The sequence below is a fragment of the Heloderma suspectum genome, chromosome 4 (assembly GCF_057233095.1).
Source record: "Heloderma suspectum isolate Gila_16-S chromosome 4, 16-S_ref, whole genome shotgun sequence".
Classification (NCBI taxonomy): Eukaryota; Metazoa; Chordata; class Lepidosauria; order Squamata; family Helodermatidae; genus Heloderma; species Heloderma suspectum.
In genome coordinates this window covers 185,860,893-185,884,295 of record NC_139461.1, presented here as the reverse complement: position 1 = coordinate 185,884,295, position 23,403 = coordinate 185,860,893, and the positions used below count along the sequence as shown (strand labels likewise).

The 23,403-nt window shown below is 43.8% G+C and overlaps 1 protein-coding gene across 4 annotated transcripts in view; it reads left to right on the top strand.

Moving 5' to 3' along the window:
* DENND1B (DENN domain containing 1B) overlaps positions 1 to 23,403 on the top strand; it is a 295,461-nt gene that overhangs the window by 122,128 nt on the left and 149,930 nt on the right. For 3 of the 4 annotated variants that reach the window (XM_084851502.1, XM_084851505.1, XM_084851504.1), the window contains one exon: positions 2,135 to 2,248. The exons of the other annotated variant lie outside the window; for it this stretch is intronic. In XM_084851502.1, the coding sequence (XP_084707628.1) occupies positions 2,135 to 2,248 (114 nt within the window). The remainder of the gene's footprint in view (positions 1 to 2,134; positions 2,249 to 23,403) is intronic. 4 annotated transcript variants of the gene reach the window in all.

Below are 23,403 nucleotides of genomic sequence, written 5' to 3'. Positions count from 1 at the left end.
GGAGCTGGAAATAACAACAGTGGCTCAGTAGTTGTCCCTAACAATACTGCTAACACGGCTATGAATTGTACTCATTATATTACAACTCAAACCCAGCAGGTAACATGTTACTTTTTAAGAGTGTCACTCTTTCAGATCTTTTCAAATAGTTCCATCTGTTCTTTAAATCGTACACTTACAAAGCATTGAGAGCCAGGGTGTGTTGTTCTTAGAATGTCAGACTAGGACTGGGGAGACTTGGATTCAAATCCCAACTGAAGCTCAACTAGTGGCCTTTGGCCAGTCACTACCTCCTGGCCTAACCTACCGTACATGGTTGTTGTGAGGATAAAATCCAGGGGAGAGCAACCATATGTGCTGCCTGGAGCTAATTGGAAGAAAGGTGGAGTATAAATGTAACAAATGAACACTGTGTAGCAGCTGTAGTCTGACCTGGTGTAAAGCAGCTTCTTACATTCCTAGTTGTAAGGATAAATAAGGTAAGGGCAGTAAAGTACCTTGTATTTTAAAATATTGTTTAATAGTAATAAATAATGATAAAATCAGAATTGTGATGCTAATGTGTTGGAGTTCCATGGTGAACATTTCTGGTTCCTTATAACATATAAATGTTAGCTGGAAAGGGCAGGGGGGTGTTAGAAGTGAGGCATAGCCAGCCAAAAATCCAGGGTTCCAGAGACTGAATCTCAGTGGGATGAGACCAGAATTTGGAAGGAACTGTGCTGGCACAAATTGCAAGGAGCATAGATAGAATGGGAGAATCAGACAAACTGAAGGTGGAGAGTGTGTGGACTTCAAAAGTACTAGGACACCAAAATGGATGAGGCCAGACAGAAAGAGCATTTATAGCCAAGCCAAGGGGAACTGATAGGCTACCTGGGTGGGTAGAGCTATGCTATAACCTGGAAAATAATGGAAATATTTCAGCCTTCTCTCTGCAGCCTTGAGTGGCTCACCTCGAGGGACACCAGAAATAGATGAGGAGGCTCCTGGTTCTGTCCTGGGTGCTCCTGATGGGAGCAATACAATTTGGAAAACGACTAGTGTAATAATATCCGAGTATTTCTTAATTTTAAAATGTGGTCAATTGTCTGTTCTTACTGTAAACAATAAAGACTCAAGAATTATTTCTGTCACTGAATCTCTAACTTGGCAGGCCTGTGTTTCTGTGCTGTAGCTCAGTGTTAGACCGCATGCTTTGCATGCAAAAGGTCCCACGTTCAATCTATGGTATCTTGAGGTAAGACCAGGAAAGATCCCTCTCTGAAATTCTGGAGAGCTGCTGTCAGTCATTGTAGACAGTACTGAGCTAGATGGACTAGTGGTCTGTTCCAATATAAGGCAGTTTCCTATGAAGAAAAACGGCATTACACATAATTGCTAATTGGGCTATGGAGACATAAGGCACTTGTTTGGTAATTAGCCCTTAGTACTTAGATTGTGGTTCCAGGATCAATCAAGTTGATAAGGTTCTCCCTCCCCCTGACTATTTATAAATCTTCATCTTTCTTGATTTTATTAGTCTGTGACAGATATATTTTTTTCCTGCATTTTATGAAACAATGCCACAAACCTTTACCCGTTTCCCCAGTTAATGTAAATGTACCTAAAATAATTTAAGGGCGCAATCCTATGGCCGCTAGACAGTGGCTAGACAGCCACAGGATTTTTTGGTTTTCAGGAACTGACCTTGGAGCCAGCGCTCCGAGGTCGGTTCCCAGAAAACCGCCTCCCTGCCACCTCCCCTGTTGTCTCGTAGGCGGCACAGTTTGTCCTCAGGTCCGTGCTTGGAAGAGCAGTGCAGAGCGGAGGAAAAGGGGGCATTCCTGGGGGTGGGAAGGGGAGGGGACGGCGGAAGTGCTAGTACAACGCTTCCTATGCACTGTCTGGTCTCCCCCACCCCCGCTCCTAGCTGCTCTGGTTAGACAGCCAAAATTGGGTGTCTGGCCTCAAATGCAGTACAGGTGGAGCACGGAGGAGAAGATCCTCTCTGCACTCTGCCTGCCCTGCATTGGATAGTCGATCACCTCCGAGTTCAGAGGCGGCCGACTGTCCCCATAGGATTGTGCCCTAAAGCATGTTTCCACCTTAGTTTCTGAACCCCCCCCCCCTAAAATACTTCATTTGTTTCTAGGGTGACCCAGGTTGGACAGCACTTTACGTTTGTGCTTACTGACATTGAAAGCAAACAAAGATTTGGATTTTGCCGGTTAACTTCAGGAGGCAAAGTATGCCTATGTATTTTAAGGTAAGTAGCTATATTTAATAAATTAATATTTTCCTTACCCTGTCCAACCTCTCTTTCTTCAATAATTCTTGGTAATTATTGACTTTGAAGACTCCCTTTGTAACTGAAAAACTTTGATGATATATAGTAGTCTACTGCCGTCATAACAGCAATTTTTGACAGTTATAAACTGTTTTTTTTCCCCATAAGGGAAGATGCTTTAATGAGGTGTTTTGCAAATGCTCTATAGTTTCCCTGGCTTGGCAGATTATGCAAGTACTTGTATAAGTTTTTTTAAAGAAGAAAAATTGACAGAAGAGCTGCAAATGAAATTGTCCTGTGATAATGAAGTGAAGTTATAGTGCTAATTAGTAGAAATTCTTCTTCTTACTGACCCTGAGGAAAAGTAAGGAAAAGTTGCATCATAACAAAGTGTATCTTAATGTATGTGTGAAATTTTCATCCTAACCTTAGTCACAAGGTCTCTTCGCATTATACCCTTACTATGTACCTGTCTTGAGTCAACATGAATTTAACATGTATTTATGTTATAGCACCTTTGTGACATAGCTGGAACCAATGCTGTGGATTCATATAATACTGTTTTCATAAAACGTCTTCAGAAAGAGTGCATCACTGGGCTGGTTCAGACAATTCTTGAAAGATCTGATCAGGTCCTACATGTGGAGGTAGCACAGTGGCCTTGCCTTTATTATCCCCAGCTCGCCATGCAGGGGCAGCCCATCTGAATGCAGCAACTGACCCACTGTGGATGTCACTGTGGATGTCACTGCATTGTTCTAATATTGTGCTAATGCACAACAGTAGGCCCACAACAGACCTTGTACTGTGGGCTCATGCAGATACAGCACTGGTTCCTGTTCATTTCAGTGAAGGGACTGGGAGCCAGCACTAAGTGTCAGGTTTCCCTTTCTGCCCCTGCTGTAAACTTCAGAACCCAAATCAAAACACAGACAAGAGGCTTCTGTCCACAGCTCTGTAATCCTTTTACTTCAATGGGTCATACAGATGCAAATTGTCGGTAACTCAGTCTACAAAGGAAGTGCCTTCAGGGAGTTCAAAGGGAAGCTACAAAGGTTGAAAGTTGCCCACCATTTGAGAAAAGGCAGGCACGCTTTCCTAACTTAAGGGGTCGGGGGGATCTCCTTCTATCTCGTGCGGTCTCCATGCATAGCTGTTCCCACCGGGCCAATCGGGCAGATCGCCTGAGCTCCGCCCCTGCCATCTCTCTCTTGGCTCTGCGTCTACAGCTGGTGTCTAAGAATTGAGGCTCTCCAAGCCCCACCTCTCCCTGTTAGCTATCTCTCACAGGGGTGTGTGAAGAGAGGCCGTCTCCGTCCAGCTGGACTATTGAAACCTGAAGAGTCTGTCTCTCCCTGTCTGGAAGAGTCTGGGAAAGTTCCTTGCCCATGTTTTGTGGTTCCTCTTCAGAATCTGACCTACTCTGCCACTGCCTATGCTCAGAGGCACCCCTGACACTAAGAACATGCACTCCCTTGGCCTACTTCCCCTCTCTTGGGAACAGATGCACCTCTCATAATAAGGTTCCATTTTAACCAAGGTTCAGTTAAGGAAGGTTCAGTTTTCACCAGGATTAAATCACAGTTTCAAATCCTTATTAAAAAAGAATCCTTGTTAACGTTAACTGTGGCTAATGTGGTGCTGATATTTTTCTTAGCTGTGTAAAGGCAGGAGGATGGAGTTTACTCCTAAGAGATGAGCAGGAGCAGGAACTCAGGTTATTCCTGAGGCTGGCTCCCTGTGGGGAAAAGGCCCTCTAGGGCTTAGAGTTTAAAATGTTTTTCTGACAAGGTCTCCTTTCATGTCCATAATATGTATGCAATTATGTGATCCATATAGAAAGCATTGGAAATATCCTCTCTGACATAGTTAACTGAATTCCCCCACCCTGAGTTTCACCCATTACACCTGTTCTCTCCTTTTGTTCTGTGAAATGACTTTTGACAGCTAATGACTTTTGACCTAATGTGTCTTCCTGCTTACGTGTATGTGACATTGTGAAGGATTTCCCCTAACTTACTCAGGGACCACCACAAAGGCAATTACTGGTAATATCACCTGATTATGGGAAATCTACTTTTTTTTCTAACTTGGGTGGGAAAACCTATCTACCACCTAGAACCATCTTGGCTGTGTGAAAGTGTTTGCCTCTGTTTTTGATTAACCACAGCTTGCTGTGTTTGAACTTGGACAAACTGCAATCAGTCTTAACTATGGCTAGTGGAAACAAGCCAACTTTAAACCATAATTTATGAAGCTGGCTTGTTTTCTGTAACTGTAGTTAAGATTAAGATTAACTACAGTTTAGGGTTCAGACAACACACTTAAGTGCAATTTATCTAAACCATTAGTGGAAGCTTCCAACCTACCCTTCACAGCTGCACTGTGGAGAGAGGGCATGGGTCTGGGATGAGGAGGAAGCTAGGCTTGTTCTGATGTTGCTAAACCATGGTTTAACATCGCATCCAAATGTTACTAGGCTCCCTCATCATACAATGCACACAACTGTAAATTCAGCAATATGACTGTGGCTTCTTGTTTAAAATAAACAACACTTCTGATGCACCCAAACATGTAAACTTAAAAAGTCCTTCAGATAACAGCAAATATTTAAAGCTTTCAAAATACAGAAGCAACACTTGGAATAGAAATCTTAAATTTAACATCTGAAAATCATGAAGAAAAAGAAGGGAACATAAGCTGTTCTTTGTGGTCTCTGTGCATCACACATATGGGATTCTGCGCTGAGCCTCTTTCAGGAAACTTCTAAAGCTGAGGAACGTTTTGGCAGGAACCCTCCCCCACCATCCAGTGTGCATGTAACAGCGGGGCCCACCCATTCTCTCAGTTCTCTTTTGACTGCCTAGCGGTAGCCTCTTCAGGAGCTTCCTCCGTTCATGGAGAACTTTTTGTTAGTGTTTTTACACTGGTGCCGAGGTCTTTTCCTCTCTTTTTTCTTCTTTTTGTCGTCGTTTTTTCTTGTTTTGGTCATTGCCTAAAAAAATAAAATAATCTGTCATCTGTTTTTTCATCTTTTTGTCTTCTACCACAGCTGTGGTCTTCATATGGCCACAAAGGTCCCAATCTGTAAATATGTCAAATGTGGCAGTAAGTTGCCTCCCCACTGACCCTCACTCTCTTTGCCTTTTTTGCTTGGGCGAGGGCCGATGCTTGTTCTTTGTGCCAGTCATTCACTACACAGGCATGGGAGAATTGATCTGACGTACTCTAGGTAGAGCTGTGGAGGACGGCTTTTTTGGCCATAGATTAAAAAAACTCGGCCGAGTCTCATGTTAAGGAAGAGACAGCAGCTGCTAATGTCTTTGTCAAAGCTGTCGCTTCCTTGTCCCTCAGGTTCCGCTGAGCGGGTCGATCCCCCGACTCTGGGGTGCTCTTTAGCACTCTTGGTAGCGAGGAAGATTTCAAAAAAGGCTATGGTTCCAAAATCAGGATCTGATAGCCTCAAGAAACAAAAGAAAAAGAGGATTGGTGATAGACCTTTGAAACCTAAGGTTCCAACACCACCTCCTTTACTGGATTCACCTATCCATGTACATTCGTCAGTATCACCCCCTCCTATGATCAAGCCAATTTCTACTTTGTCAGAAGGTGAAATCTTAGAGTTGTCTCTCCGCGGCTGGTTTCTTGGGGCCAAGAAACTTCCCATCACCAGTTGTCATCTTCAGTGAGAGATGAGGTTTCTCAACATCGATTGCTGTCCCTCCCTGGGACCGAGAACATCATTTCCATCCTTCTGAAGCGTTCAGGTCTCCTTATGGTGATTGTCGTTATGAATATCAGTATACGGAGAGGTCTAGGTCTCCTCATGGCAATTGGGAAAGAAATTCCGAATGGTCTTATCCACCACCAAGACGTTATGCCTTTGAGGACTGGCATTATTCTCAGGATTGAGATTATTATTATGATCGAACAAGATACTTTGGAGCGACCTCACCTCAGTACCACCCTCAGCCATCAGCGACTTTGCCTTGTTTCCCCGCAGGAGATGACTTTGTTCTTCTTCGTGGTCTCTGTGCATCACATATATGGGGTCTGTGCCTGTGAGGAGACTCATTCGGGAAACTTCTAAAGCTGAGTGGTGTTTTGGCGGGAACTCCTACCGAACATCTATAGTATATACTGTGCTGGTTCCCTCCTTTCCCCTCAGTTCCTTTTTGACCACCTTCTCAGTTACCTCGTTGGGAGCTTCTTTGACTGTTTTGTCAACACTGAGCTGTTTTAGCGACTCTTCGCTGTTTTTTCTTTCTATTTATTTGGTTGTGATTCTCTCTCTCTCTCTCTCTCTCACGCATATATACATAAAATTATTGTAAAGACAGAGGAGGACGGGGATAAGCGTCACTCCATTGGCAACAGTGGCATCTCGGCAGTCTATGGCCCCAAAGCCCCCTTTTAGAAAATATACAGTTTGTGGCACTAAAATGCCTTCCTCAGATGGTCACTCGCTCTGCCTAATTTGTTTGGGTGAATCCCACAAGGTAGAATCCTGCCATCATTGTCAATTGCTCTCTAAACAGGCACGCAAGAATCAAGCAGACCAACTAAAGGCCATTCTTTGGCAACAAGCTCTCCAGGCGATAGACATGCTCAAGCGCTTCATGAGCAGGCTGTCACAGTTCCTTCCACAAGCACAAAAGGAGAGGCTTCTCCCCCTCCATTGATAGCAGAGGAAGGTAGAACGGATCCACCAACACCAGGTGGATCCTTAGCCATTTTGGTGGCGAGAAAAGTTTCTGCAAAGGCTAAATGCCCCAAACCTTCTGCCAATGCACCAGCCAAGAAAAAGACAAAGAAGATGGCTAGAAAGTCTGAGAAGGAAAGGGGCATCCTGCCTCCGCCTCCTCTACTTAATTCTCCAATACGAGCATTAACTACTACTTCGCCTCATATAGTGGTCTTGGACCTAATCTCCACAGCCTCGGAAGGTAAACTTAGAGACACGCCGCCTATTCCACCCCATCTGGTCCCGTCAGATCAGGACTGAAGATCCAGGTCTCCTACTCCAAGTCACCCGGAGGCGATGTTGCGGTCCCCTCTGTATCGACCTCAATTTTAGCCTAGACAAAGAGAATTACCTCCTCGGTACCAATCTCCAAGTTCTTGCTGCTTGGGAGCAACATTCCCATGGTATACTCCTTTTCAGTCCATGATGCCTACTTTTTTGGAGTTCATGATGCTTTTCTGCCTCCTCCACCAGTGCCATTGCATACTACTTCTATACCAAAAGGGACCTGTATGGAACTCCCTGCTCCCCCTCTTGTCCCACCTCATGGCACCATGGAAGCAGCACAGGTAGTGGCATCTAACTCACCTGACTCGGCAGAGGACTCCTCAGTCCCTCCCTCTGTCTGAGCCCCGGATGAGGTAATGGGAACAAAAGATAGAGCCTCACCCTTGGAAGACATGGGACATTCTCCAAACAGGTGCTCTGAATGGCACAGTCCCTCAGAATGGAAGTGCAACAACCCAATGAACAATTTCATGACCCAGTTTTTGATGCCGTTGCCATGGATCTCTCAAATCCAGTGGCTATAGCATTTCTACAAACTCTTCTCCACACTGTGCAGCAGACTTGGAAGACGCCTTTTTCAATGGCCTCAACATCTAAGAGGTTGGAGTCAATGTATAGGGTGCAAGAGAAAGTTGTCCCTTTCCTTTTTGCACACCCAAAATCAAATTCCATAATCATGGAATGGACACAAAGGCGCTTTCGGAAATCCCACACCTCCCCTCTCGATAAGGAAGGCTGTAAATTAGATCTTGTATTCTATTCTCTGTTCTTCTGCTGTTCTAGGACTTCATGTTTTGAACTACCAGGCCATGATGGCCAGGTATCAACTCTTCCTATGGGAAAAGATGGATTCCCTCAGTGCATATGTTCTGGAAGAACAGAGGGAACTGGTTAGGATGTTCCCATTGGAGGCATCTACATTATCCTGACAGCAGATAAACACGGCTTGACATCAAGCCGACTGCAATGCAAATGTTATGGTCAGTGCTGTGGCTTTGAGATGACATGCTTGGCTTCAGTCTGCAGGTTTGACACAGGAGGCCAGATCAAGAATAGAGGACCTACCTTTCGATGATGAAGGGTTATTTAATTCAAAAACTGATGAGCAAATGGATTCAGTGCAAAAGGCAAGAACAACTGCCTGCAAAATGGGCATAGGTCAACTGCAGCAACACCACGCTCCGTACTGACCTTGTCTCTGAGACCAACCCTCTGGTAGCAACAACCTTATCTCCCTAAGCACTCTGCGGACTGGGGACCAAGATACCAGCCTCAACAGCAGCAATGGAAGAACTACTCCACCACCAAGTATAAGCAGAAAGTTAAGGGGTATGGTGCTTCCAAACGTTGTCTTTGACTCGGACCTTTTTCCTCGACACACTGATTCTTACTATCTCCCCTTTGGGGATCTCCTGAATAATTTTAACCTGACTCAGTTATTCATAATATCAGACAGGTGGACTTTGGCTGTTGTCTGCAGGGGCTACAAGATAGAATTCACCACTGTTCCACTGTTGGGTCCTATACGGATTACACCACCTTCGGAGGTCCTCCAAGAGGAGACACAAACTCTTTTACAAAAAGGAGCCATTCAGTTACTTTCCCTCGGATGCGTCATGAGGGGCTTCTTCTCAAGATACTTCACCACGCCCAAGCGGGACGAGGGCATTTGACGCATCTTAGATCTCTGAGTACTGAACAAGTTCATTGCCCCCAAAAGATTCAGGATGACTACACTAGCTACGATTCTACCGCTTCTTCGAAAAGGGGCATGGTTCTCGATGATAGATCTCAAGGATGTGTATTTCCATATAGCCATCAAAGAGTCCTTCAGGAAATTCCTTCATTTTGTTATTGGCACAGGAGTCTTTCAGTTCAAAGTCCTGCCTTTTGGTTTATCGACAGCACCACATGTGTTCATGAAATGCATTGTGGTAGTCTCCGCATACCTGCACCTCAGGGGCATAGAGATCTGTCTGTACCGAGACGACTGGCTTTTGGTCAATGCGTCAAGAGAAGCTCTGTCTTGTGCTATCGTAGTTGTCCTCAATCTTCTTCAAGCCTTGGGACTCAGAATCAGTGAGAAGTCCCGACTCATCCCTACCCAAAAGGTGCAGTTCATAGGAGCAATACTTGATTCCACTGGAGGCTGAACATACCTGCCCCAAATTGAGTGAAAGTTCTGGTCAGTTGGGCCAGCTTGTGGTATGCTGGATGTCACACCGCAGCACACAACATTCAGTGTTTTTTGGACCATATGGCAGCAACAGTATCGGTCATAGAATGGGACTGTCTCCGGATGAGACCTTTACAAAATTGGTTCGTTTGAGTCTTCCACAACATGGACAATTATTCCAGACCAGTCATATGATACCGGATCACATTGCTCACACACCTTAACCTGGGTGGACAAACCTGTCAGATCTCACTCTGGGAATGCTGTTTGCCCCATCACCTCCATCCACAGTACTGATGACTGACACATAACTAAAGGAATGGGCTCATTGCATCCCTCTTCAAGTGCAAGGTCTCTGGTCGAAGTCAGAAACACCCTGTCACATAAACTGCCTAGAGCTATTAGCTGTTTTGAAAGCACTCTGTGCTTTCGAACCATATCTTCTACAGAAACACATCCAGATCCTCATGGAGAACACAACAGTATTATGGTACCTAAATAAGCAAGCTAGGACTCACTCCTCCAGCCTAGTTCATTTTACCATAGACATTTACAACTGGTCCGTCCTGTGAGACATTCGTCTAATAGCTTTACACATCACCAGAAAGGAGAACATTTTGGTGGATTCCCTCAGTCGTCTTCAGTGTCCGTCTCACAAAAGACAATTGTCCAAGACAATCCTGCAGAAAATCTTGAAGAAATGGGGATGGCTCTCTGTAGATCTTTTTGTAATTCCTGAAAATACGGTCTGCAGAAAGTTTTGTTCCAGAGCAGGAACCGGTTAGGGATCACTCGGTGATGCTTTTCTCCTGGAATGGAACGGAACTCTGTTTTATCTTTTCCCTCCATTTCCTCTTCTGACAGGATGTTGAAGATCAGGATGGATGTAAGAAATCCCATTCTAATAACCTCATGATGGCTGAGGCAACCCTGGTTCAAGATCCTGAGGGAATTGCCGAACGGAGATGGTCTTTGCTTCCCGCAGAAAAACGATCTCATCTCTCGGGACCAAGGTTGAATCCGTCACCCTGATCTTCACACTCTAAAACTGATGGCATGGAGGATTCGGTACTGATAGAACTTCTTTCTTCGATACTAGAGGACGTTCAGGCAGCATTAGAGGCAGCGAGGAAGCCTTCTGCACATCGCTCCTACGCTGCCAAGTGGGCAGCTTTTTGGAAGTTTGCAGCTGCAAATAACTATATCCCTGAGACCTGTTCAGTTGCGTTTTCTTTAGCACTTATATATCAAAGGTCTTAAATATTCCTCTGTTAGGGTATATGCTTCAGCAATATCTGCGATGAGAGGTCCTTTACATGGTGCTTTGGTTTTCACCCATCTGCTACATAGGAATTTTTTACAGGGACTTAAGAACATGGCTTTTCCTATAAGAGATTTCATTCCTCAATGGGATGTGTTGTTCTTCAGAAGTTAACTTCAGCCCCGTTCAAGCCTTTTGCTACCATAGATTTTATTTAAGGCTACTTTCATGGGAGGTTGCTTTTTTGATAGCGATTACGACATCCTGGAGGGCTAGTGAACTTTCTGCTCTATACATAGACTCTCCTTATGCCATTTTTCACAAGGAGAAAGTGATTCTCAGATAGGACATAGCTTTTCTTCCAAAGGTTGTTAAGGATTTCTACGTAAATCAGCCTATTGTTCTCTGTGCCTTTTTTCTTTCCCCGACAACAGATCTGGAAAAGAAGCGTCACACTTTGGATGTGAGGAGGGCACTAGCTTTCTATAAGTCAAGAACTGAGCCCTTATATAAGTTGCAATGTTTATTTCTGTGCTATGGAGGATGCACCAAAGGGTTGCCAGTATCTTCCCAGAGACTAGCATCTCAGATTCTACAGCCTATTAGGTTAGCATACCAGATCTCGGGGAGGAAACGACCACCTCGAATCCAAGCACATTCAATGCGGGGAGTGGCAACATCTATCGCTTCTGCAAAAGGAATGCCTTTGAGGGGCCTATGCAAAGCAGCCACTTGGTCCAAGCCTTTGACTTTTATTAGGCATTATAGATTGGACGTACGCGATTGGACTGTGCTTTTGGCAGAGCTATACTCTCATTGATACTGAAATGAAACACTGACCAGCCTCCGGTAAGTTAGCTTGCTTTTCGCCCATATGTGACATGCACAGAGACCACAAAGAAGAAAGAAATGTTGCTTACCTGTAACTGTAGTTCTTTGAGTGGTTATCTGTGCATGCACACAACCCATCCACCGTCCCCACTTTGGTGTCAATGTTTTTGAGTGTGTTGGTACCGAGGTGTATTCTCCTCATACTTGAGACTGTCACTTGTGGTCTAAGGCACTGAGGGGAAAGGTGGGAACCTGTGCAATATATATTGTAGATGGTGGGAGAGGGGTTCCTGCCAAAATGCTGTTCAGCTTTAGAAGTTTCCTGAATGAGTTTCTGTGCAGGCTCAGAGCCCATATGTGTGAATGCACAGATGACCACTCGAAGAACCACAGTTACAGATAAGCAACCTGTCTTTCCACCTCTGCCTGTGCCTCCTCATTCGTCATCTTTGGTACAGAGCCAGACGGCATTGGTCAAGCTGACGCAGTTACCACCTTCACCTGTGGTACAGACAAACCCTCCACCTGTTTCAGTTCCTGGGCCATCTTCACCTCATAATTCGGCAGATGATTACCAATCTGATTCTTCTTCATGTTCCTCCATTCCACTTTCTGTTCCAATCATGGACGTGAGGAACTTGAACATGTTTATTACTCCCAGAAAATTCAGAATGATCACGATGGCTTCGCTTCTCCCTCTCCTTTGGAAGGGTGTTTGGTTTGCAGCCATAGACCTGAAGCATATTTCCATATGGCGATTACAGAGGTACTTGCATTTCATCATCGGTACTGCCATGTTCCAATTTTGAGTCCTGCCCTTTGGTCTAGCAACCACCCCGAGAGTCTTTACAAAGTGCATGGTGGTTGTGTGTTGACTTCAAGACATCAAAGTCTACCCTCACCGGGATGATTGGCTCCTTGTTTCAGACTCTGAAGATTCCCTTTCTCATGCCATTGAGATTGTTTTGAACCTTCTGGGAGCATTGGGCCTGTACGTGAACAGGGAAAACTCAACTTTGACGCCAATACAATGTCTCCAATTTATAGGGGCATTGCTGGGTTTGACAGTCACATGCACTTACTGTCCTCAAAAGTAGCAAGAGCAGTTGATTGCCCTCATAGGGACCCTTTACTTTCAGCGATTAGTCACCACTCACACAGTTCAGATACTCCTGGGACATGTGGTGGGAATAGTCACAGTTGTTCATTGGGCAAGACTTCATATGCGACCACTACAGAACTGGCCGCTCTGAAACTTCGATTCCACCACTGATGCTCGGCGCTGTCACCTGAGGATTCCAGACAAAATAGCAGATTATCTCCTGTGGTGGATGCAACCACGCAACCTATGTTGGGGTTCTCCCTTTGTCCAAGCATCCCCTACGCAGATATTGGCAACATACACTTCCCTTTCAGGATGGGCAGCTCACAGTGGTCCACTTCAGATTCAGGGAACCTGGTTTGCAGTGGAAAAGAAACATCACGTAAATTACCTAGAATTTATTGCCATTTGGAAGGCAGTGCATGCATTCCAGACTTACCTTCAAGGAAGGCATGTGCAAATGGCTCAGAAGCACTGTCTATTATCTTTAAGAAATCATGGAGGACAGGTGAAGTGCCAAATGACTGGAGGAGGACTAATGTTGTCCCTATCTTCAAAAATGGCAAAAAGGAGGAACCTGGGAACTACAGACCAGTCAGTCTGACATCAATCCCTGGGAAAATTCTGGAGCAGATTATAAAGCAATCAGTATGTAAGCACCTTGAAAACAATGCAGCAATTACTCAAAGCCAGCATGGATTTGTCAAGAACAAATCCTGCCAGATGAATCTGATCTCATTCTTTGATCAGGTAACCTCCCTTGTGGACTGTGGGAATGCTGTGGACATAATATATCTCGACTTCAGCAAAGCTTTCGACAAAGTGCCCTATGATACCCTGATGAGGAAACTAGCTCAAAGTGGGCTAGATGGAACAACTATCAGGTGGATCCACAGTTGGCTACAGAATCGGACTCAAACAGTGCTTATGGAATCTTCTCAAACTGGGGAGAGGTAATGAGCAGGGTACCACAGGGCTCAGTCCTGGGCCCAGTGCTCTTCAACATTTTTATTACTGACTTGGATGAGGAGATGCAGGGAATGCTGATCTTGCAGATGACACAAAACTGGGCGGGATAGCTAATACCTTGGAAGACAGACACAAAATTCAAAGTGATCTTGATAGACTGGAGCGCTGGGCAGAAAACAACAGAATTAAATTTAATAGAGATAAATGCCAAGGAAAAACTTCCTGACTGTTAGAGCAATATGACAATGGAACCAATTACCTAGGGAGGTGGTGGGCTCTCCCACACTGGAGGCATTCAAGATGAAGCTGGCAGCCATCTGTCAGGGATGCTTTGACTTAGATTCCTGCATTGAGCAGGGGGTTGGACTCAATGGTCTTATAGGCCCCTTCCAACCCTACTATTCTATGATTCTATGAAATCCTGACCAACAATACGGTGGTGTTGTGGCACATCAAGAAGCAAGGGGGCATGCATTCATCCAAGCTTGTGAGTCTCACGATGGACATATTCCAGTAGGCAATCCAGAGGGACATTCTTTTGCGCATTCTTCACATTGCTGGCAAAAACAATGTTTTGGTGGACACTCTGGGCCAGTTGTGCAAATCGTCCCACGAATGGCAGATGTCTCCATCCTGCATAGTCTATTCCTGAAATGGGGTTGGCCCACGACGGATTGTTTGCGACCTCGTCGAATGCGATATGCAAGAGATTCTACATGAGAGCTGGGATCAGTCAATCGTTGTTGGGCAACACCTTTCAACTTCAATGGCCTGGGGAACTGTTTTACCTAGTCCCTCTGTTCCCCTTCTCTTGAGAGTGCTCCAAAAACTAATGTGTGATGGGATGGACTGCATTTTGGTTGGTCCTTGGTGGCTGAGGGAGCCATGGTTTGCAGCCCTGCTGAGTCTGTTCAAAAGGCAGTTCCTAATTCTTCTTCAAACCTCAGATTTGAACTCTTGGGATCAAGGCAGGATCCGGCACCCAGATCTTGACACTCTGAAACTAACAGGCTGGAAGATTTGGAAGTGATTATCAGTACCTGGCTCCCCTTGGAAGTCCAGTTTTGGACTTGGCTCGGAAGCCAGCTACGTGTCAGTCCTTTGAGGATAAGCGGTCATAGTTTTTGAAGTATTCGAGTCCGCATGGTTTTAATCTCTTTAAGGGATCGATTGAAAATGTTCTTTTGTGTTTGCATTATTTGTTTCAGAAAGGTTTAAAGCTTTCATCCATAAAGGTGTATTTGGCAGCTCTTTCTTTTTATAGAGGGCAAGTTCAAGGTTTTTCCCTGTTCACTCATCCTACTACTCGTCAGCTCCTGCGGGGCATAAAGAATTTGGCACCTCCAGTGAGAATTCTAGTACCTCAGTGGAGTCTCTCTGTTGTTTTGCACACCCTCCTTTCAAAGCCCTTTGAACCTCTGGCTATGATGGATTTTCAGTTGCTATCATTGAAAGTGGCCTTTTTGGTTGCCATTACATCCTCCAGACATGTTAGTGATATTTGTGCTTTATGGGCTAATCATCCTTATATGATATTTCATAAGGATAAGGTTGACCTGAGACCAGACATTGACTTTTTAGCAAAGGTGGTCTCTGATTTTCATGTCAACCAATACAGTTTACTACTGACTTTTTCCCTGGACCCATCTTCTGAACTGGAAAGGAAGTTGCATGCTCTGGATGTAAAGAGGGCATTGGCTTTTTATAAATCAAGAACAGCATCTTTCTGTAAACACGCAGTGACTTTTTGTTTGTTACAGTGATCCCAAGAAGGGTCTCCCTATCTCTTCTCAAAGGCTGGCTCATGGATTGTGCAAACTCTTGGTTTAGCCTATGACTTACCAGGCTTGGAGTGTCCATCTCATGTTCAGGGGCATTTGATGTGAGGGATTGCCACAGCTTCAGCCTTTGGCAAAGGTGTGCCATTGTTGGACTTATGTAAAGCAGTGACATGGATGTCAAGGCATGTTCAGACTGTGCTTTTGGGTGAGCCGTGTTGTCATCAGTCTTGTCGTGAGACACCTACCCGGACACCTGCCCAGCACTGGTAAGTGACCTTGTTAATCTCCCAGATGTGTGATGCACAGGGACCACAAAGAAGAAATGCAGGTTGCTTACCTGTAACTGTAGTTCTTTGAGTGGTTTTTTTGTGCATTCACACAACCCACCCACCATCCCCACTTTGGTGTCAATGTCGAATTTGATTTTGGTACCGAGGTGTGATTTTTCCCTCAGATTTGAGGCCACACTAGGTGGTCTCAAGGAACTGAGGGAACGGATGGGAACCCTCTGGTACATGCACAGTAGATGGTGGGGGAGGTTTCCCACCAAAATGTTCTTCAGCATTAGAAGTTTTCCGAAAGAGGTTCAGCATAGGCGCAGAGCCCCATATGTGTGAATGCACAGATGACCACTCAAAAGAACTACAGTTACAGGTAAGCAACATACATTTCCTGAAAAGACAGCTTGAACCACAAGACACTTTAGTTCACAGGAGTACCTTCCTCGGTTATTTTCACCTGCCACAGATTGCTAATATAGCTGACCAGCTCACCAAATGGTTAATGTGGGGAAGTCTTACCACTTAGTAGGACCCCCAGCCATTAGACTCCGTGGCAAGAAAAGATCTCAATACACTTTCGTTAGTACAGGTGACTGAGCAAGTCTGTGGGGGAAAACCTTACCATTTGGTGAGTTGGTCGTCTGTATTGGGCTAGTGTTGCATCTGCACCAGGCCATTGAGGGATCATGTCTAGATCCACATTAGTGGGCTGAATGTTGCCATTCAACAAGAATAGTATACTAACTGAAGCAGTAGGGGATTTTTATGAGCATGAAACTGTAGGAAGTGACTCATTTGCTAGTACGGTTCAACTGTACTAGAATTAAGCGAACACTTAATGGTAAACAGAAGTGCTATAAACAACAAAACACCACAGGCCAAGGTGATTAAAAATGTTATTACAACTGTGCATTTTCACAGTGAATGTTACCTTGTCATCAGTTTGCTCTAAAATAGATATTAAAACATAAACAGCATGACCACAATAAACTGCTTAATTAAAAGCCAAATGAAAGAAACATTTTGCCACTTTAAAGGAGAGCCTGGTTGCCTATAAAAGCAGCTGAAAACAAATGTTTGAGCAACCTGCCTCGCATATGAGCAGCAAAGGCAATGGAGACTTGAACTAGCAGTGGTCGTGCACTTGCAAACATTGGCAAAGGAAGCCAATAGCATGCCAGTCAGTGTACTGAGAAGAGAGGAATAGGTGTGGGAAGAAAGGGGCAGACTTAGAAAGATGAATTATGAAGTAGGGGACAAAGCATCCTGAGGAAGCATATGCTGGGCAAATAGCCAGAGGTGTGTGCAAACAGATGTCCTAGGGAGCAGCACAGCATATATAGGGATTGCTATTGTATGGGGAAATGCCTTGTAATTGTGTGCTGGGGTATTGTCCGTTCTCTCTCTAGATTATAATAACCTTCTGTAGTTTTATCAGGGTAGCTTTAAGAAGGCAAATAGTATTTTTTTTAATCCAAATCAAATCAATATTCTCATCAGCAACAAATTACTCCAATTTGATCCTACAGCTAGATTCGCTTCATTATTACTACTAGCATAGCTACTATTTTTTAGAGGTGGTGATTTTAAGGATGTCAAGGCTGCATGCACAGTGGGGTCTGCAGAAGCCCTAGGTCCCGCTATATGGTCTGCCTAGGTCTCACTCCATTGGGTGCCCAGTCTTGTATTGCATAGTAAGTGGCAGGAGGCCACTGACATAATCCTAGTTTCGATGTATTAATTGCAGATTCCTCTATCTCCAGCAACTATGCCTTAAAGCAGCCTTCCACAACCTGGTGCCCTCCAGATGTTTTGGGTTCCCATCAGTGCTAGCGAGCATGGCCAGTGGTTAGGAATGCTGGGGGTTGTAGCCCAAAACAACTGGGGGACACTGGGTTGGGGAAGGCTGTCTTAAAGCAGGGGTGCAGAACCTCTTTCAGCCTGAGGGCCAAATTCTATTTCACAGAAGCTCTTGAGGGGCACCTTCCAGTGGTTGGCAGGGCCGAAGGCAAAAGGGGCGAGGTAAAAAACAAAAACAAAATATGCCAGCATATTTTAGTTTAGAATTCCTACTGGCATTAAGCCTTAGGAGAGACATTTCAGCCTTCGAAAGTGGGGAAAAACCTGCACAAAAGCTGGTAAACGACCAAATGGCCAATGGTCAGGGGAAAGTAGCCATCTGAAGAACCCCTGGAGGGCCAGATTTGCCTGACTTTCTGCACCCCTGTCTTAGTCTTCATATGCTTATCTCATATATACTTATTTCTTGTGTCAGGACTGCTTCAGTTTCCTTCAGCTTGTGTAGAACCTCACCAGATCCTTTCTCTGCTAAACTGCTTTCAGCAGACACGTGCATAGACAGCAGACCTCAGGTGGCCTATGGAGCCCTATTGGAAGTTTTCTCATCTCCATCTTGTACTGAATCCACAAACCCTAAGCCTTGCCCTGCTGATTCTGTGGCAACTACAATGGCTATTAAACATTTATTTGTTGGGGGAAAAGTTCATGCTAAACCCATCTCCTTTAAATTTTGGTAGATCGCACAAAATGAAGGACCTCATTTTGTATTCCCTTTTTTGGTGCGTCTTGTTCATTGAAAGTTTAGGGTTTTGCCTACGTTGCCCTTCTCTGCTGTCACAGCTTTTTCAAATTAGATTACAAAACAGTGTTTTGAATTTTGATTTTGGCATGGGTAGCTTCCAGATAGTGTGTTCAGATGTCCAGACCATGCTGAGACAGTGGACCTGTGAAGCATTGTGTCAGCCTCCACATTGCTGAATGCAGTTAGTCTGAATAGTGAGCTGAGGAACTTGCAGGACCAGCATGGGTAGCACAGTCCAAACAAGGGATTATCACATAACCTTCCATAAATGTCAGTTGTCTTCCTGCCCCACTCTCTACCAAATATTCCCACATGTCTAGTTCGGTGCTCAGTTGTGCAACCACAGTGCTTGATATTTGCCATCTGGACATTAGTCTAACTTCCTTTGACTGGGTTATAATGAAAGCTGAATCAGTTATGGTCATCTAGGGCCACAGGTAAAATACCATAAAGGCACAATCCTATGCATGTTTAGATGGAAAAAAAAGTCCTACAGTTCCCAGTGTTCTCCAGCCAGTCATGCTGGCTGGGGAATGCTGGGAGTTGTAGGATGTTTTCCATCTAAACATGCATAGGATTGTACCCTAAGTGATCTATCAGATTCGATGTCTGCGAGCTGTTAAGTAGAATCTCCTTGTAGTGTATATCTAAATGCAAGGTGCTGGTAACAAACAATATGGCTGTTGTTTCATTTTCTGCTTGTCACCTTCCTGAAAGCATCTGGCTGCTCATTGTTGAAAACAGAATACTAGACTTGATGAACCTCTAGGCTGATTCAACAGGGTTGATTCTTTTTATATTCTAATGGCACAATAGTTGCCTGCTTTAATTGAACATTTTAGTTTGGGTCTGTTACTTTGCAGAAGTAACTGCTCAAATAAAAAGTGGCAAGCTATAATTTTTCAGCAAGCTTTAATAAGAACCCTGCCATTATTATTTTTTTCCATTATGACAATTTCAAATTTACAATGCAATACTAAATGCTTCCCAGGCCAGCTATTCCACCCCCTCACCCCAACACTGTATGCCTAGGTTGGAAACACATTCATCTTTTACTCTTGAGGATAGTGGGGGGAAACATAGTATGAGTGTAAGAAATATATTTCAGGGCTACAGGTCTGCCTTCTCATTTTAAAAAATCAAATATTATGACCTTAACTATGTTATGGATAGTTCCAAACGAGTGAAGATTGTACTGAGAGATAGGTATCAAAAAGTATATAGCCTGTAAGAAGTGCATAATGGCAGATGACAGCAAACTGAGTCTTGAATGAATACATTCAGATAGCCATACTGTGCACCTTTATTTATATTTTAAACTATAATACTACTTTTCTGCCATAGAAGGCACTGAAACAGCTTTCAAAGAATAATACATCAATTCTTAACAACAATAAAATTAACCACTATACAATCCTTTCAAATAGTGTGATGATTCCTTAGCATCCAGAAGAACACAAAGCTGGAAAATCAGCTAAAGCTGGAGGAACACGCCACTGTCCATGACCATCATTTTAGTGCTTAAGAGCAAAATCAGGTTCAAGAGTCCTCTCAAGTCTTCTGCTTAAAGGGGGGTTTGACATACACACACACGCCAGGTTGAAAAAGGCACTGATCTATAGTGGGATATAAATCAGTACGCACCATCCATCACAAGGTTCAATCCATAGTGGGAAAAATTCTGGCAGTGTTGCACTGCACTGCACAGCAGAAGACTAGTGCTTCTGTGATGATATGCAAAAGGCTGTATAACAGCTTGTTCTAGCATGCATGTAGACATTGTGCAAGTGCTTGTGAAACACTTTACACAAACAGAAACTCACCTTTGGAGTTTAGTTCTCTTTTCTCAGGCAAAGTCCTTCCACTAATTAAGAAAAAGCCCTTCTACACATGGAAGAGGCCTTCTGCTCATGGAAGAGCATCTCTTCAGTCGAACCCAGAGACTAACTGGGTTAGTCCTATGTAGTTTCCTTTTTAACTTCTTTTTATTTATCATGATCAAGATTTCTGACAAACCAATCAATAAACAAACAATACAATAAACAGACAGTGCAATCCTATGTATGTCTACTCAGAAGTAAGCCTTATTGAGTTCAATTGAATTTACTCCCAGGTAAGTGTGTATAGGATTGTAGCATAAGGCCCTAATACAACCAACGCTATCATTTATAAATAAGGATCTAAAGTCGCACTAAACATTTCTTTTAACATAGTTGATCACATATAATCACTGCGCATATCACATTCCTACATGAAGGTATATACTCCTCGATAGAGAAGTGGATGTGACGAAATATAAAAAGATAACAATCTGTCTCAAAATGATCTTTAATACATGTATTGAAATCTATACTTAGGTGGAAGCTGAGAGGCTGTGATCACTGCAAATTGTAGGAAGAGATACCAGCTCTCGGTAGAATCTGCTGGACTTGCTCTGTTCTGTGAGAACCTGATTTGATGGGTAATTTTTCCATAGGAAGAATATCCCAGATACTAGCGAACCACTGGTATTTAGTAGGAGGCTTTGCTGTATTCCATCACCTTGCTATTTCCGTCTTTGTAGCTATTTGTTCTTTTCAGGCTCTTAGCGCCATTGCTTGGTTAGCCAAAACAGCACTACCTACACACAAGACAGAGATATCAGTAGGCTTGGGGGCACTCCAAGATTTGCAGAAGTACAATAAATCTTTTGAAGGGAAAAAAGGGAGGAAAATGAGCATGATCATTTGCCATGAAATGCCAGTTGACTGTTGGGGGAGGGAGGAAAACTAGTTGGGAGGAGCAAGTCCAACTTGTCTACATGTAATGTTAAAATTAGATTCCCTCTTGTTAAAATGTATAGAGATGTGTGGACCTGTATTCCATATACGCCCCCAGACCAAGGATTGCAGTTTCTACCCAGGGGTTTCCCCCACTCCCCTCCCCAAGTCTTATGGTACTTCAGCAAGGGTGGACATGATACCTCTAACATTATTTTATAAATGGCAGGGTTTTCCAAGCATACATTACTGTATTCTTTAACAGAAGTATACATTTTGTGAGTGGTCTTTTTAATTTCCCACTTTCAACATACTTCTATCCGCTTCCAACACAGCTATCAAACATTGGTCTCCTTTACTGTATGAACCCTGTGTAAACATTGAACTAAAGCTTTGGGTAAACATGATGGTGGCGAGAGTCTGAAATCTCCCAGAGTTCCCAGTTTTCCTTCAGTACTTTATCTTCATCCCCAGGGAGATTACTGTACAGATGGTCCCTGGAAAAAAATTTCTTGGGAAAGAGAAAAGATGGTCCAGCTGGACTCTATTTAGATGATTATAAGAACATAAGAACAACCCTGCTGGATCAGACCAAAGTCTAGCTAGTCCAGCATCCTGTTTCTTACAATGCCCATTGGAAGTCCACAAGCAGGACATGAGGGATATACCACCCTCCCACTGTTATTCTCCAGCAGCTAGTATTCAGAGGCATGCTGCCTCTGATCCTGGAGGTAGCATAAAGCCATCATGCCCAGTAGCCATTGAAAGTGATTTATTGTTGTTGTTGTTCAGTCGTTCAGTCGTGTCCGACTCTTCGTGACCCCATGGACCATAGCACGCCAGGCCTTCCTGTCTTGCGCTCTCTCCTGGAGCGTGCTCAAGTTCATATTCATTGCATCGGTGATGCTATCTAGCCATCTCATCCTCTGCCGTCCCCTTCTCCTTTTGCCTTCAGTCTTTCCCAGCATCAGGGTCTTTTCCAGAGAGTTTTCTCTTCGCATTAGGTGGCCAAAATATTTGAGCTTCAGTATCTGTCCTTCCAATGAGCACTCAGGGTTGATTTCCTTTAGGACTGACTGATTTGACCTCTTTGCAGTCCAGGGGACTCATAAGAGTCTTCTCCAGCACCACAGTTCGAAAGTGATTTATTAACCCCATCTAAATTGGATTATCATCTTTGGATTTTGTTGTAAAGTATCAATTGTGTTTCAATTGTCATATGTATTGTCATTGAAAGGAAACAAACTAACTCCATGAATAGCGCACTGGTGGGGAATCATCAAATCCATATGGCTCCAATAAATGGTTGAATACAAGACCCTTATGATATGGAGACCATTGTTAGTCCTTCTGCAAGCCACTGTCCAATGAATCTGCACGTCCAGTGAATCTGCAAGTCCAGTGAGTCAGTCACTTACATTTTGGACAGGTAGTGTCAAAGGGGTGAACAGCCCATAAAAAGAGAAAGAGGCTCAGTTGCTATTTAGAGAGGATCCAGATATAATTTTCCTGTGTAAAATGCATCAAAGATCTACACTAGAAAAATTACTTGAAGGATGGATTGTGTGATCAGTATGTGACATTGGGAACCTCAAACCAAGTGGTACAGCAATTATAATAGCTAAAACATGTTCCTGTACTAGCATGGGTCTCTCAGACAAACAAGGTGGAAATATATTAAAGGGGAAAATTATGCGGAAAATTATCACATAATCACTTATCTGTGCTCCTGATACTTACAAGGAATGCTTTTTATTAATATATAATTAATATTCTGCCCTGTGAACTTGTTGAAGTGCATACACAAATTTTAAACAATAAATAAACACACACACACACACACACACACTCCAGGAGTATTGAGGTTTTGTTTGGGATGGGGAAGAAAAATCACAATACGATGTCAACATGTTTCAAATTTAGCACTCCTACTCCACTTCATTGGCTGCTAGTTGTGAAGACAACCTGACGATGATACAAAACTAGTTTTGCCTTAGTACACATTACTGGAGGGTGCTGAGGCAGGGGGGAAATGTGGGGTTGCTGCAGTGTCAAACCAGCCATGTGTCAGCTGTAACTGTAGCTCCAGCTCTGGACTCAGATGGCATGAAGATAAGTCTCTATCAATATGTATGTTTAATACTTTTTTTAGTGTGAAGAGGTAAGATTAGTAATTTTGGTGTCCTTTACTCTAGTTACTAAAGCTAGAAAATATTGCAAATGGACAGGAAACTGGCAACATAAAGCAGGACATTGCACTAGAGATTGCTAGAATTTACAGTAGACTAAGATTACCCAACCTGGTGCTTTCCAGATATTTTGTACTACAATTCCAGCATC